General features: G+C 50.9%; 7 protein-coding genes across 7 annotated transcripts; 5 read left to right on the forward strand and 2 right to left on the reverse strand. All coding sequences in view use genetic code 12, as the record gives it.

Annotated features, from left to right (window-relative positions):
* Nucleotides 1-2236: 2236 nt before the first annotated feature.
* On the forward strand, nt 2237-3364 carry DIURU_004669 (uncharacterized protein; the record flags this gene model as incomplete). Its single annotated transcript, XM_034157567.1, has 1 exon — nt 2237-3364. One exon carries the CDS (start codon nt 2237-2239, stop codon nt 3362-3364), a length of 1128 nt encoding a protein of 375 aa, XP_034010506.1.
* Nucleotides 3365-6288: 2924 nt separating this feature from the next.
* On the forward strand, nt 6289-6789 carry DIURU_004670 (uncharacterized protein; the record flags this gene model as incomplete). The annotated part of the gene is made up of 1 exon (XM_034157569.1): nt 6289-6789. One exon carries the CDS (start codon nt 6289-6291, stop codon nt 6787-6789), a length of 501 nt encoding a protein of 166 aa, XP_034010507.1.
* Nucleotides 6790-7609: 820 nt separating this feature from the next.
* Nucleotides 7610-8620, forward strand: DIURU_004671 (uncharacterized protein; the record flags this gene model as incomplete). Its single annotated transcript, XM_034157570.1, has 1 exon — nt 7610-8620. The coding sequence occupies one exon, from the start codon at nt 7610-7612 to the stop codon at nt 8618-8620; it is 1011 nt and encodes a 336-aa protein (XP_034010508.1).
* Nucleotides 8621-8788: 168 nt separating this feature from the next.
* HPA2 (D-amino-acid N-acetyltransferase) lies at nt 8789-9280 on the forward strand (the record flags this gene model as incomplete). The annotated part of the gene is made up of 1 exon (XM_034157571.1): nt 8789-9280. One exon carries the CDS (start codon nt 8789-8791, stop codon nt 9278-9280), a length of 492 nt encoding a protein of 163 aa, XP_034010509.1.
* A 723-nt stretch (nt 9281-10003) lies between these two features.
* On the reverse strand, nt 10004-10441 carry DIURU_004673 (uncharacterized protein; the record flags this gene model as incomplete). The annotated part of the gene is made up of 1 exon (XM_034157572.1): nt 10004-10441. The coding sequence occupies one exon, from the start codon at nt 10439-10441 to the stop codon at nt 10004-10006; it is 438 nt and encodes a 145-aa protein (XP_034010510.1).
* A 472-nt stretch (nt 10442-10913) lies between these two features.
* On the forward strand, nt 10914-11726 carry DIURU_004674 (uncharacterized protein; the record flags this gene model as incomplete). The annotated part of the gene is made up of 1 exon (XM_034157573.1): nt 10914-11726. The coding sequence occupies one exon, from the start codon at nt 10914-10916 to the stop codon at nt 11724-11726; it is 813 nt and encodes a 270-aa protein (XP_034010511.1).
* A 303-nt stretch (nt 11727-12029) lies between these two features.
* On the reverse strand, nt 12030-14192 carry TCC1 (Tcc1p; the record flags this gene model as incomplete). The annotated part of the gene is made up of 1 exon (XM_034157574.1): nt 12030-14192. One exon carries the CDS (start codon nt 14190-14192, stop codon nt 12030-12032), a length of 2163 nt encoding a protein of 720 aa, XP_034010512.1.
* Between the last annotated feature and the right edge of the window lie 82 nt (nt 14193-14274).

The following is a 14274-nucleotide window of genomic DNA, read 5'->3' on the forward strand; positions in this document are numbered from 1 at the left end:
GGTAAATAACCCTTGGCGAGTGCGATGCCCCCGCGTTGGTGGCGTTTGGTTTTTGGGAAATGTGGGCAGCTTAGTAGATATTGATTTAGAGATTGATTTTTATGGTGGGTGATTGATGACACGAAGGGCCGGCGTCGTAAAGATCTGGGTCCTCTCCCGCACGAAAATAGGTCAGAAACTGAGTGAAGAAGCATAGATAATGAGAATAAGACCAGTGTGACTCATAATAGCTCTTATGAATAGTTTAGAATAAGATTCTATGAGTCTTCAGGGATTGTTCTTCACCAGTTGTAGCTGTATAAATTGGAATCCGGTCGTCTGGGTCAGCCGCTCCTCGCAGGATGTGAGCGGCGATAACTAAACCGTTGAGTCATATCGCATATTCGCGATAAGCACTGAAAGGTTCTCCAACCGTGAAGCAAGAGCCAGAATTGATTGAGAATACAGTGGCAGTGAATTGCAATGGACGAATGGAACGTCTTTGGTGAATATCCTAAGAGTTTACGGCGTGTATGACGCGTCATACTGAGCCAATTTCACATCATACGACAGTCGAGAAATGGACTCACTGGGTGGTGATCCCTTTAATGATATGCTCCAGTGGTTCCATTTTTTAAGCTTACAGGTGGTGTTGAAGTACTTCCGAGTGACAAGGATAGGGATGCCATCATTGCATTCTACTTTGGTTGTGAGTGCCTGAATAGAGTACTATCAAAACGTCAACATATATGATCTACTTGAACTAAAGTTACCAACGATAGACGACGACGATTTGACACCCATTTTGAAAAACTTGGATACTGTACTGACTCATGGCCACGGGTGGTAGCACTGAAATTAGAATTTGAAGGGAAGCCAAAGTTTTCAAAGGAATTGCTGAACACATCAAGTGCCAGCTATCCATATCGCGACTGATACTAACCCAGCAAAGTTCATCCCACCGCATTATACTCTAGCCGAGTCTGGCCAGTTGACATTTGATACAAATTTTCTACGCAATGATGAAAGTTATTCTGATTCACTATTCATTGACAAGTCGATTTTGCACAGACCAGAGGAAAACCTAGCTGCTAAATATTTCTATGGACGTTTGCGACTCATGCTTCTTGTCAACATACTCAATCCCAAGTGACCCCAGTGTCGACATTTTCGGTGGACACGCAAATCCCCGAACGTCGAATGACAGGTAACGGGTGGCCATACAATACTAGGGTCTTAAGCTGTTCAAGGTGGTGCTCCTTAAACTGAATCAGCATTTCGTGGAGAAATGAATCCAGCATCGAAAGGTAAATCAGCTCACGGCACATGCGAGGCCAGTTGAAGAATTCCACATGTTCGGTAACCTCACAGTACGAAAGTAGGCTGAATTTGGCAGCAGTTTCGGCAAGACTAATGTAGTTGAGGGAATACATTATTATTTGCTAGTTTAGATCATAATGCAAAAATATCAATCTCATTAAGCAATACCTAAGGAGGCTGACAAACCAATGACTCGATCAAGTTGTGCTGCAAACTTAACAAGATGTTTACTTAACTGAAGACGTCTCTGTCGATATGGCCCATGTATCCAATTAAGATTTAGAAACACCTATATTACGAAGTGTACATCGGTTTTCTTCAAAAAGCTACCTTATCATAAGGGTCCCCCTTATCGCCGGTTAATGATCTAGCCAAGAGATAATTATTTAAAAGTGGTACAAAAGTGAAGTTGGCAGCCGTTTTCTGTGCCCGTGGTGCTAAAAGTTCATTGTAGGTGTTCTATTTTCTCAGGTACACGTGAAGTTTTGTCTTCGCTAATAACTAATGTTTGAAAGTAGATATTCTTAGGATCATAAGACATACTGAAGAATAGGGGGTTTTGAAATTTGCCGTGTACCTTTGTGGCTTCCACGGGTGAGCGGGGTGAGAGTGTCCCGAGTCAGGTGGGAGGCCGTTGCCATAGCTTTGGTGTGTGGCGCCAATACTACTAGTCGCGTTTAGAATGATTTAGTCAAACCCGCTCTTGTTTACCAACGAAAGCACCATGATCCTTGATCCGAGATGAGCTCCCGAGTTTGTTGAACTTTCATATTTTCAGAGGTTCTTTGAACTAATCAGATGCATGATTCAGGCTATCACGGGCACGTTGACAAGGACAAAAGCAGCGAACAATACCCGGGGAATGAACACAAAATGCATGCCTGGAGGGGTATATATACCCGTCATATAGGGAGGGAGAGTTCTTGGTTAACACATAATGTTATTCAGTCCATATTTACTTGCATTGTCCGCGGCGTTGGCGATTAGAGACGAGGCCAAGCCTGTCAAGTTCGGTTTAAGCAAAGGCACTCGCCAAGAACCCATCACCTCGGGAAGATCGTTCCGAGCGGCTCCTGGGGCACAAGAGTCTAATTTATGGGTAGATGGTTTCTTTTACTTGATTGATGTCGATATTGGCAACCAGGGCCAAAAGGTGTCGGTTGAAATTGATACTGGGTCGGCCGATCTTTGGGTGGATAAGCGGATTGTCCAAGACGTGAGTACTTGGAAAAACTTGTCTGAGCCGTACTCCGTGTGGTACTACGACCATACCCTGGTTCAAGGCTGGTATGGCACGTCGCCGATCTGGCTCGACAACGGGCTCAAGATTGATGATTTCCAGTGGGCTTTGGGTACCAACGTTACCCACAACACCGGTAACTTCCACGGAATTCTCGGTGTGGGTAGAGTTGAAAATGAACTGGCTAAAAATCGCTACCCCAACTTGGTCCAGAAGTTGAAGGATGATGGTATCATCAAGACCAATGGGTACCTGTACTATCTTAACTCGAAGGATGCTACGTCTGGGTCAATCGTGTTTGGCGGTATTGACAAGGCGAAAATCAAGGGCGACGTGGCCACGGTGCCCTTGACTACCGGCACGGCCAACTCTCGCTTCGACAATATTCACATCTCAAAAATCACTGGTGTCGACGGTGAGGTGCTCGGTGAAAACATTGAAGCCTTCTTGGACACTGGTTTGACGGTCTCGAGGTTGCCCCCAAATATCGTTGATCAAATCCGCGCAAAAGTGCCCAACGCGGTTATAGATGGTTCGATAACGTGGGTTCCTTGTGAATTGGATCCCAACCTTTATGTCCTGTTCTGGTTCAATGACGTTGAAATCAAACTCAGCCTCAATGATTTGTCGATCAAATCCTACAATAACGATGGTAAACCCAATGGCAAATGTGTTTTGGGAGTACAACCCACTCTGAACGGCGTCCCTGTCCACTTGGGGGTTTCTACGTTGACTCACGCTTACGTCACCATCAACCATGACGAAAATGTGGCTCTCATCTCAAACGTTAACTACACTGACGAGGAGGACATTGTGTTGTTGTAAGTTAAAGTTGGTTGATTACGATTATAGGTGTACTTGAAATGACAAAACTGAATGCTTGGATGATCCAACAATTGACAAGAACTCTCATCTGTAAATCGAAATCGAATCACTAAACATTGACCAGTACCAAAAACTATTCATCTGGTAGTAAACCAAAACAGACGGACTAAGTCATCACGGGGAATATGACTCAATATTCGGTTGGACCACTTCTGGCGGTGTTGGTATTTCGTCGGCGGTCACAACCAGAGTGCCATCAGCGGGGGTGCAAATCTGTTCAACATCCGATTGGGCTGAAATTACTGCCCCCGCAATGCGAACCATACCGAGTAACGTGGCCAAGGCTTGGTGCCGATCGGACAAGTTTTGGTGGTGTTGATTTTTCGGCCAAGTTAGCCGTGGCCAGGGGCAATCTGGTGAAAGCCAGTGTCAAACACAACCCATGCCCTAAATACCACCCCCGCACTTGGCACTGGTGAAATAAACCCGTGGAGTTGAACCTAGCTCATTTTGAATTCTAAGGGAACCCACCTTTGATTATATCCAGCACCGTTAATTGTGGAACAATAACAGTCGGCTTACGAAAGATAATCCTGCCGGTGACGACTGACTTGATGGTGCCCTTTGGACCAGTTTTGCTGATTCTAACACATTGTTAAATGACAAATTATCATACTCTTCCGACTTGTATACATAGTATATCTACGCTCGACCTTTCCCTTTAAATTCTCCTCTATCGATAAATAACACTATTTTGAGAAAATTGGGGGGACTCTAAAGACACGCGATGCTACCAATGGTAATATATAAACAAATGATTTCGATATGTTAAAATACTTTGGGTATCGCCTTTCATGGCGCTACTTAAAGTATGGCGGCAACGTTGTGATCAATCACACATCCTGCACATAGTGTTATCTATCTCAAGTAGCAAACTCTTTGAAATCTGATCCCACCGCGAAAAAAATCAAAACCAAAGTAGCCTCGACTTTTACGATGCCAACGAGCCCACTTTCGTGGAGTTAGACCTTCCGGTGGTGTTTATACACTCTCATTTAGTAGTTGATAACGTGTCAAAAACTTGAAAAGTGTGACCGCAAAAAACTTGAAAACGCACCCTTAAACCTCGATTTTTTCTCGAGCCAGACAAGTTAGACCTTAGGTATGCTAACAAATGTTGCTCAGAAAAGTGCAAGCAACAACATAAATCAACGGCAGCAAATGGCGTTCGAAAACTTTATGCCATTTTTCGAAGAATAAAAAATTTGAAACGCCACTTTTTTTTATATAAAATTCCCAACTTTTCAAATTTCGAAATTCGATCTTTTCTGTATCCTACTTGACTAAACTGGCCACGGCGATCACAATGAGCATAATCTAGCATCACTCGATGAGAACTCGTGGCGCAGGAGATTCATGAAAATCTATCAAATTCACCTTGTTCTCGCCGTACTGCATATAGGGTAGCGCTTAACCAGATATGTAGTTCACACTTGACGATGTAACATGCCTTCAGTTTGATTGGAAATGAGGCGACTAAGTTAGATTAGTAGATGAAATTCTGGTAAGGCAAGGATGTCACGTTAAGGCATTCTCCGTTTCGAATATTGATTTGAGGAGAAGGTACAAAACGATTTATTTGGTTTGCTTACATGAGTGAGAATAATGTGTGCTCAACCAATACTGCTGGAAAAGCACTCAAATATGGTATTTGGCGTAAGGTGTGACTGATAAAGGAGTACAATTGTTGTGTCCTGATAGCATTGATTACATTTCATTACAGAGGTTGCGATACGTTGTCACAGAATTATTGATCGTCTTCGGTTTCAAGCTTGTCAAAGAATTCTATGAGGAAACAATATGAGTGCAAAATGAACAGTTTTGGCCCCTCAGCGTCCCTGGAGCATCGGAGCTGAAGATAAACATCAAAAGTTTGTCTCTCGCTAATTATTTCAACACAGCTAGACCTTTGCGGAAAGTGCGATTACCCAGTTCGGATGGCTTTGGGGATGGCTGGGGGCTCAAAACAAGAGTACCTGAAGACTTGCATCATCATCAAGATAATGAAATGTTTTGAAGATTAACGACTCGTGGCCGATTGAATAAGTCACGGCCGAGTCAAACTAGTATACAGTAACACCACACCGACTTCGAGTTGTCAATTTTCTTGTATATTCTCTAGGATGGAAAGCTCGGGTTGTTTTTGTGCTCAAGGGGTTGGGCTAAGTTTAATGGTGATCCTTGAAACCACATAAGCTTTGTTTCCACCTATTCTGAGTCATATGCGAAAGCTGATCCATGATTCCTGTGTGGACAGATTGATTTACAGCTCATATTTCGCTGATGATATTGTTCGAGTCAAGCCAGAGTATTTTGCTCCCCCGTTCACGGAACACAAGAGAATACTGTTCACTAGAAACCGCAAGTTTTCCCATGAAAGAGTAAGTGCTCCAGGTCATCGATTCGGAATACAAACTTTACCAACCTTAAATCTCCTGCGGTTATTTTTTCCTCAGCGACATTTGCTATTCGAGAACCTGTAGCACATAATGATTTGTGTAAAACCCAGGATAAAATCGGAAGAACTGATGAAACATCGTACTGATTTGATCGTTTTGTAAACGATATCAAAAAGTCCAGCTGCGAATTCCAGTACATTGCCATGTGAAGGCTAACAGGTTCACAAGTTCCACTATGCCTAACATGGTGATGAGTAGTAATGCCCCGTTGTGCCAAGAATTGTCATCATCAAGTGCAACATCTTTGCGTTTCATTAGATTGGCTTTGAGCATTTGCGCCCGCTCAAGCTGTTCCAAAATGAGATGCTTCGGCGTCAAATCAGGTACGAGACTCTAAATATAGATACCTTTGAAGCCTATAAAACGGACCAAAGTAATTGGAATTTGCCAGACTTTACATCTAAAATGAAGTTTACCTCAATTGGCTTGGTATCGCTTTTGTCAACGGCCTTGGCGGCCAACCCCGAATTGCAGCCCACCGAAAGACGTTGGTTCTGGTTGGATGCTGAGGGTGGTCGCTATAACGGTCTCCATGTTGAGACTGATGACTCTCAGCCGGACCGGTTTTTCCTCAAAAACGAATACCACGGTTCGTCGCCCACGGCGTTCTTCGAAAACAACGACGACATCCTTCGAGTCGACGATCGCCTAGTCACCATTGACGACCGCACTGGTGCGGTGCAAAGAATTCCCAAGTGGTGTTCACAAAAAGTGTTCTCGGTGTTCAAAATGTGCCAGCCCAAAAAGTACGAGATCAAAGATAACTATCTTTGCATTGGGGGGATCTGCGACTTTAAAGGCTGTGAACAATTGAATGGGAAAGTGGTGTTGCTTGCTGACTTTGGCGCCTGCACTGACCCGGGTCCCCTCAAGTTGAAGATTGCCGGTAAGGCTGCTGTTCTTTAGTGGACAAATCAATGAATGTACGGTTATATGTGTCACAAAATCGGTAGGAAATATACAGAAGTGGCTATGGTACGATGACTGCGTGAGGTAAGGCTTCGTTTTGTGTAAACGTCAATGATGCTGACATTAAGCGATTAGTTTCGCATGAGATAGAAGAAACATGTCACCGCTGCAGACACCCAGTACTTCCATCATCTGAGTACAGAAACATACTGGTGCAATCAAAATAATCAGTCTCAGCCACGTCCTCTTAGCCTAGTGCACACCGGCATCAACTGGGGCTGCCCGAATGACGATGGTAACATAGCGCTATTTAAAATGAACACTAAGATGTACCATACCATGCTGCTTTAAACGTAAACACCTTTCCCTAAAGGGTATCGTTATTGGATCAATCAACAACTACACCATTTTGTGTGCGTCAAGCATGTCGTCCAATGGACCCGTGGCCTCAACGACTTCGGTGAGGTTCAAGATAGGAAACGTTTTCGGAAAACAATTTTCTCATTGACAGGTCGGTACCGTTAAAATAAACGCAGTCATACAACAGTTTCTTCACGTATGGTTTTTTTTGGCATAAGCCACGAGGGATCGTCGCGTCGGGTTGGGCGCGTTCGCCAGCTATCAGCCACCACGCCATGAGGGATTTGCATGGTCTCTATCAAAACAATAATGAATTAGATAAGCTATGGTTCGAGAAATGTAATGCAACATTTCATTCTGTAGCCGTTCAGTAGACTGGTTACTGGTATTAGAGTTACCGTTGGTTCTTTCACCACCAGGTAAATTTTCGCGCGGGCATCGAATTTTCACCACGACCATGGCGACGCCTTCGAAGAAAATCACGGCGCCTCGGGCGACGAAGATCACGATGCAGCTGAGCGTGTTGCTCACGATGGTGCGGCACACCCTGGAAAACTACCCCCAGTTGTACCTGGGGGCGCTCATGGGGTTCCAGGACGACGACGGCAACATCGACATCACCCACGCCTACCCCTTCCCCTACGCTGACCAGTACGAAGGCGGGCTGTTCCGGCTGAGACTGGGGGCCAAGTACCAGCAGGACATTTTGGCCCAGCTCAGAAAGCTTGGGTACGGTGTCGAGTTCCACGGGTGGTTCCAGCTGTCGATCCTGGGCAACTTTGTCACGTCGCAGCTCGTCGAAGGGTTGGCGCAACAGCAGTTGCAGAACCCGGACGCGTTCGTGGTGGTGCACAACTTGGCCTACTTGAAGGAGGTCGACGTCAAGGCGTACAGATTGCTGCAAGGGTTTTTGCAGAGCTACGTCGACGGCAAGTGGAAGCTGAAGGACTTGGCGGCGAACGGCGTCAACTACTTGTCGATCTTTGACGAAGTGCCCATCGACTTGGGGTCGCAGACGATGCTCGAGTTGTACATGGCGCTGAACACCGGTGCCGACGGCCACATCACCCTGAGCAAGCGCGGCGGCAGCGCCAGCGACATCTTGAACTTGTCGCTGGACGAGAACTTCACTGCCCAGTTGCTCGAGCTGTTGTACTCGCAGATCGACGCCTACAACTATGACCAGAACAACTTCAACTACTACCAGCGCCAGTACCAAAAGGAGCTGCAAAAGATCGCCCAGTGGAAGCAGCAGCGCAAGTTGGAGAACTTCGAGCGCCAGAAGCGGGGCGAAAAGGAGTTGGACCCCGAGGAATACACCACGTTGTTCAAGTTGCCCCAGGAACCCAGTCGCTACAACAACATGTTGCACTCGCACGCCATCGACACCCTCGCCGACGACATCTTGAAGAAGTGTGACGAGGAATTGACCAAGTCCCAGGTGATCGAGAGAAAGATGTTGGCGTGATGACTCATCTTCAGTTTTTATTGTACCATAGAAATACACGGATCGACTTACCCGATTCAGCCTCTCCCCTGATCCCCCGCGAAATGACTCTATTAGCCGCTAACCCTCCCCTTATATATATAGCCCTGCCGGCGTCTCCCCCACAGAACCCCGCCGCATCTATTCTCTATGCTGGTAACAATCAGACCCATTGAGGAGCGCGACTACGACCAGTGGTACCCGCTCTGGAAAGGTGACGACGGCTATCTTGCCTTCTATAAGCTGAGAGACAAAGTGAGCGACGACGTCACCAAAGTGACGTTCGCCCGGTTTCTTGACCCTCAGCAGCCGATGTACGCGGTGGTGGCGGTGGACGAACACGACCACGTCATTGGCTTTGCCCACTACTTAACTCATGGTAACACCTGGACTGTGGAGCCGGCGTTATACATGAACGACTTGTTTGTGTCGCGCACGACCCGTCTTCACGGGGTGGGTCGTCAGTTAATCGAAGCGGTGTATCGTGAGTGCGACCGTCTCGGATGCATCAAGTGTTACTGGAGCACGCAGTTTGAAAACCACCGGGCGCAGATGTTGTACGTGAAGGTGGCAAAAAAGCTGGGCTTTTTGCTTTACCGGCGCCCCGGTCCCGGCGAGTCGCCTGACGGCGCGCAATTGTGAGCGCGGTGGATGGCTGATTTAGGTGAATAGCTAGCGTAATCGGGACGGCACCACGCTCGAGCGTCCGTAGTCAGTGGCAACGAGGGGGTTAGTGGGCCCCGGCGGCTGGTGACCAGTGCCACAAAACGGGGGGTGGCCTCGTCGGGGGGTGCCTCGTTCGGCTGCGCCATCACCACTTGCTTCCGTCACGTATAGAGCGCGTACGAATGCATTGGCGCCGCGCAACGCCCTGCACATGCCTGGTGGCGGTCAAACAAAGCGGGTGCTTGTGCGCATGCATACGATGGGTCCCTACTCTCCGACAACCCCGGCGGCCACGTCATCATGTCGGTTGATCCAGGACGTCGACGGCGGCCATGATAACTTTGTCGCATTCATCCGATAGTCTACTGGTAGGGGCAGATGATGGCCGGGGACGAAGCCCCGTCATCCCGCTGAGGCCACGATGGGGGTGTCGGTAAATCAATGCCGAAGAGACGATGACGAAACGCCGATGCATGGAGCCTTCCTTCTATTATCACCCCATGCGGGATCGATGAACTGCTAGCTATAAAATATAACCGCTGAGCCCACCCTATTGTTGACCAGCAGCAAGTGGAAAAAATAATACTGTACATTGTGCTGACGATAAATTTAACTCTCTACACCTGCGTGGTAAGGTTTAGGCTTCGGAGGCTTGGGGGGGCCGAAGCAGCCAGGCGGAGCCACACACCCCAGCGACATCTATTTGGCAGGGGTGGTGGTGTCGGTGACGGCGGGCTTATCCAGCTTGTCGCCGGCGGCGGCGGCGTTTTCCTCGTCGGCCTTCTTCTGGGCTTCCTTAGCTTCTCTTTCCTTGACCCAGGTCTCCCACTTTTGTTTCAAGTCTTCAGCAATCTCCTTCAGCGCCGCCTCCTTGTCGGTGGCGGTAGACATCTTGTAGAGAGCCCCCGCGATGTAGCTGAAGGTGGCGGTGACGTACTCGTCGAAACGAGGGTCGACGCCGGCGTCGTTCAAGAGCTTGCGCACGGTGTCGAGCGCCAGCTGTTGCTGCTCGACGGAGGGGATACCGTTGGCGGCAAACGCCTCGTTGGCTTGCTTGGGGTCGTTGGTGGGCAGAATGTCCGACACGTCAGTCTTCGCTGGGGCGGTATTGGTGGTATTGTTATTGTCGGTGGCCATAGGGGAGAGTGGTGGAGGCTTTTTTTGGGGTTAGGCAAACGTGCTGGATCTCGCTTCCGGTTTATAATTGCAGGTGGCGGTCACATGCCACCGCCCCTCCTGCCTATTCGGGACATGGTCCCACCCCACACTATTGCTTGTCCAGGAAAGTTGTACTTTAAAAGTAAACCCGGTCACACCTACCCGGAGTTCCCGCAGCACTCCGGTACATGGGCCTGTTTGCCGTATTCGGCTTTATCCACTTCATCAAACCACCCCACCCTCACGGTGGCAATGGTCATGATCGGGCCACGTCGCCTCACCGATAATTGACTGACATGTAGCAAACCTGAGTAGGCTTTGAATCTTGTTGTTAGTCCATGAATATCCCCGCTTTTATTTTGGGTTATCTTCCTCAATGTCAATGACAAAAATACCTTATGGTGTTGGTGGTGGTGGCGAGTGGGTGCGAACCCTTAACCGTGCGCGGCAAATGGCCCCCGCTGGCGATGAAACGTTGCTTCAAACACAACACCATCACGCCACCCACGGATTGGTGATTGACTGGGATGAAACAATCACTGTTAATGACACGTTGTCCTTAGTCGCCAGCCAGCCCCTCGCACCTTACACCGCCAGCTACCTCGATGACTACAACCAGTTTGCCCTCGACCATCCTCGACCCACCACCATTGACGAGGAACGCCAGTGGCAGCGGGCGCTAGCTCCCATTGAGGCGGCGTCGATAGCTCGCCTTGAACTGGGGCGGGCGCTCCAGTGGCCTCGCCATCCCCCCGAAGAACCGCTTCCTCAGCTTCGACCTGGGTTTATATCAGCGGCTCGCAAGTGTAACGCCCTCGGGGTGCCGTTGGTGATATTGTCGCTTAACTGGAGTCTGTGGTGGATGAAGCGAAGCATGAACCACTATGGCATTCGCATTGCTGACTATATCACCAATGAGGTCGACTTTGCCTCGGGCATGTTTGCCGACGCCAAGTGGGGCAAAATCCACACGGGAGCAGATAAGGCGCGGGTTATGGCCCAGCTCAACGCTACCTCGGTCAAGTGGTCGATGGTGGGGGATCTGAGGACCGACATCTTGGCGATGATCGACGCCAATGGCGGTGGCATTGTCATACGCGACGGCGCTAACGATAAAGTGGGGCTGTCAGCGATCAAGGCGCTAGCGAACCTTGGCGTTTCTGTCGAGAAGCTGGAACCTATAAAGGGTAAAGTGGTGTGGTGGACGTGGCAAGAAATTGAGGCATGGATCGACTCCATGCCACCTCAAACTAAGGGGTTGTAAACGATGATTTCTCTCAACCAGTAACTCTTTGTGATAACACTATATGATGTTACCTCACCAGCGTTCTCTATTCATAAGTTATATGAGATCATCATTTTTCATTCGAGGATAAAGCTCTCTGTTTCGTATTGGGTTAAATGCACATTTGGGTGTGTATCTTTACAATCATGATATTTCTGGCATTATATTATTACAGACTCCGATGGCACTGCTGGTGTTGCCAGTGCAACACTTAAGCCAAAGCTGACCAAGTGGGTGGATTGATCTTGCCACCCGATGCTATATGTAATGCGCTCTCGATAATTAACGCCAGTTGTTGACCGGGTATTGCACCGGGACGTAGCTGCCATAGTACGGCGGCGGGTACAGCCCGTTGGGCGGCGGTGGCGGGTACTGTTGCGGCGGCGCTCCGGGGAAGTAGTACGGCTGGCCTGGGAGCGGTTGGGGGTGGCCGGGGGGCGCCGGCGCCGGCGCTAAGTGAGGAGGACCAGGTGGCGCCGGCGCCATCTGCGGTTGCGGCGCCCCTTGGGGGTGGCCATGATGGAGCGCCGGCGGCGACTGCTGCGGCGTCCCTTGTTGGGGGGTAGCCGTGTACTGCTGACGGTACTGGTGCTGGGGCAGCCACGCCGGGAGGGGAAGGGGGTATTGCGGCGCTCCCGGACCGTTGGTAGACGCCAGCGGCACTGGCGCCGCCGAGGGGGCGCTGGGAGTGGCCGCTGCCGACGCCGGTGCCGGACGCGGCGCCAGCGCCGGGTTGGGAGGCCCCGCTGAGGGCGCAGGCGCCGGCACTTGCGGTGCTGTAGTGGGCACGGGTCCGTTCGTCAAAGCGCGGATGCTGGGTGTGGTCGTCGTCGCCGAGGGGGTGGCGGTAGCGGTGGCGGGAGCCGGGGGAGGCGCCTGAATCAGCGCCGACGGCGTCATCGGGGCGCGGGCAGCGGCACCATTAGCACCAGCATTGGCGTTAGCGGCATCGCCACCCTGGATGAAAGCGATGCGCTCGCTGGGCAAGAGCGCCACCAAGTCACGGAGCAAGAACTCGGGGACATTAGGTGGTTCCCGTAACTCGGGCACCGGCGCCTGGTTCGCGGCGGCTTTCTGGAGCTGAGCCGCACGCTCGTCGAAAAATTGTGCCAGCTTAACGTCGCCCATGGCGCGATAACACGCCGCCAGCCGCTGACAAGCATCAGCAGCATCGCCAAGCTGACCATCACAGCGTTCGTAGACACACAGCAAGCCGTCCCAGGCAGTAGCGGTACCGGGAGAGCCTTCTTCCATCTGAAGACGAAGCGCTTGCGAGTAGGCAGCAAGGGCATCGGGGAGCTGTTTGAGCTCAAGGTAAAGCTTACCCACCGCGAGCCAGGTGATGGGCGAGTTCAGGGCACTGCGGAGCGCCACTTGGTAGCAGTCGTAGGCCAAGCGCGGTTCTTCCAAAACCAGGTAGGCGCGACCTAATAAGTACCACGGCAAAAAGTCGGCGCCCTGAGCGCTGGCGCCTTGGCCACCGGCGCCGGCGGCCGCGGGGTTGGGCGACTGCGCTGACAGTTGGGTGCCGTCGAAGCCAAGAGCATCGCGTTCTTTGTCAAGATTGACGATGTTACTAAGGAGGGAGATCGCCTTGGTAGCCCGCTGCTTGTCGACTTGGCCATCAAGCAACAACAAGTAGGCGTGGTTCATCACAATTCGCAGCGAGTTGCCCACCGCTTGCTGAGCCTGTTCGCAGGCGGCGATAGCGCCGGAGATATCGTTGGCGCGCTCCTTAGCGGTGCAAAGGGCGCACCAGAGGGCAATGTGCTCGTCAAGGCGAACCAAGGGGGGTGCCGGGAGCGCCAAGGTGGCAGTGAGCTCAGCGATCAGCAACTCGATGTTGCCGTCGGCAGCGGCGATCGCGGCGAGTTCGGCGTGAGCGGCGCGCGCCGTTTCGACGTCGGCGTCGTTGAAATCACGCATCAGTTTCGGCAAAAGCGAGAGGCAGTGGTTAAGGGCGGCGCCGGCGGGCTGGCGGGCGCCCACTCGAATAAGCGTCTGCGCCGAGAGGAGCCACAACAGCGGGTCGTTATCCTGGAGCTGGATCGCCGTCTGGATCGCCAGGTGGGCCTGTTCGTTGAGGCCAATGAGCAAGTAGCACTCGGCCAACTCTTTAAACAACCGCGGCAGGTTAAGCAACGGTGGCAGCCGTTCAAGCGCCCGCTGAAGGCGGTCGATGGCGCGCTGGCTGCCGACAGTCTCGTTGGCCAGAATATCGTTGAGGCGGAGCAGGTGGGCCAACCCGCAGAGGGCATCGAGGTCAGTGTCGTCGTGGGCGACGGCGTGGTCAAACAGCTTGATCGCGGTGGCGACGAGGCCAAACAGGGTGGCACACTGGCCGCACGCGATCCACAGCGCCAACGCCGTGGCGCGGTACGCCAGCGCCGCCAGCGCCCGACGTTTGGGCAGCGACTGCGGCGAACTCAGAGCGTGGCGCTTCATCCGTAAAACACGTGGAAAGGGAAGGAGAGGTAATGGGGAGTGGGGATATCAGTATCCGGGAGCGGTGTGGATGGCGGGAGGG

Source organism: Diutina rugosa, assembly GCF_008704595.1.
Source record: "Diutina rugosa strain CBS 613 chromosome Unknown scaffold41_size130375, whole genome shotgun sequence".
Taxonomy (NCBI): domain Eukaryota; kingdom Fungi; phylum Ascomycota; class Pichiomycetes; order Serinales; family Debaryomycetaceae; genus Diutina; species Diutina rugosa.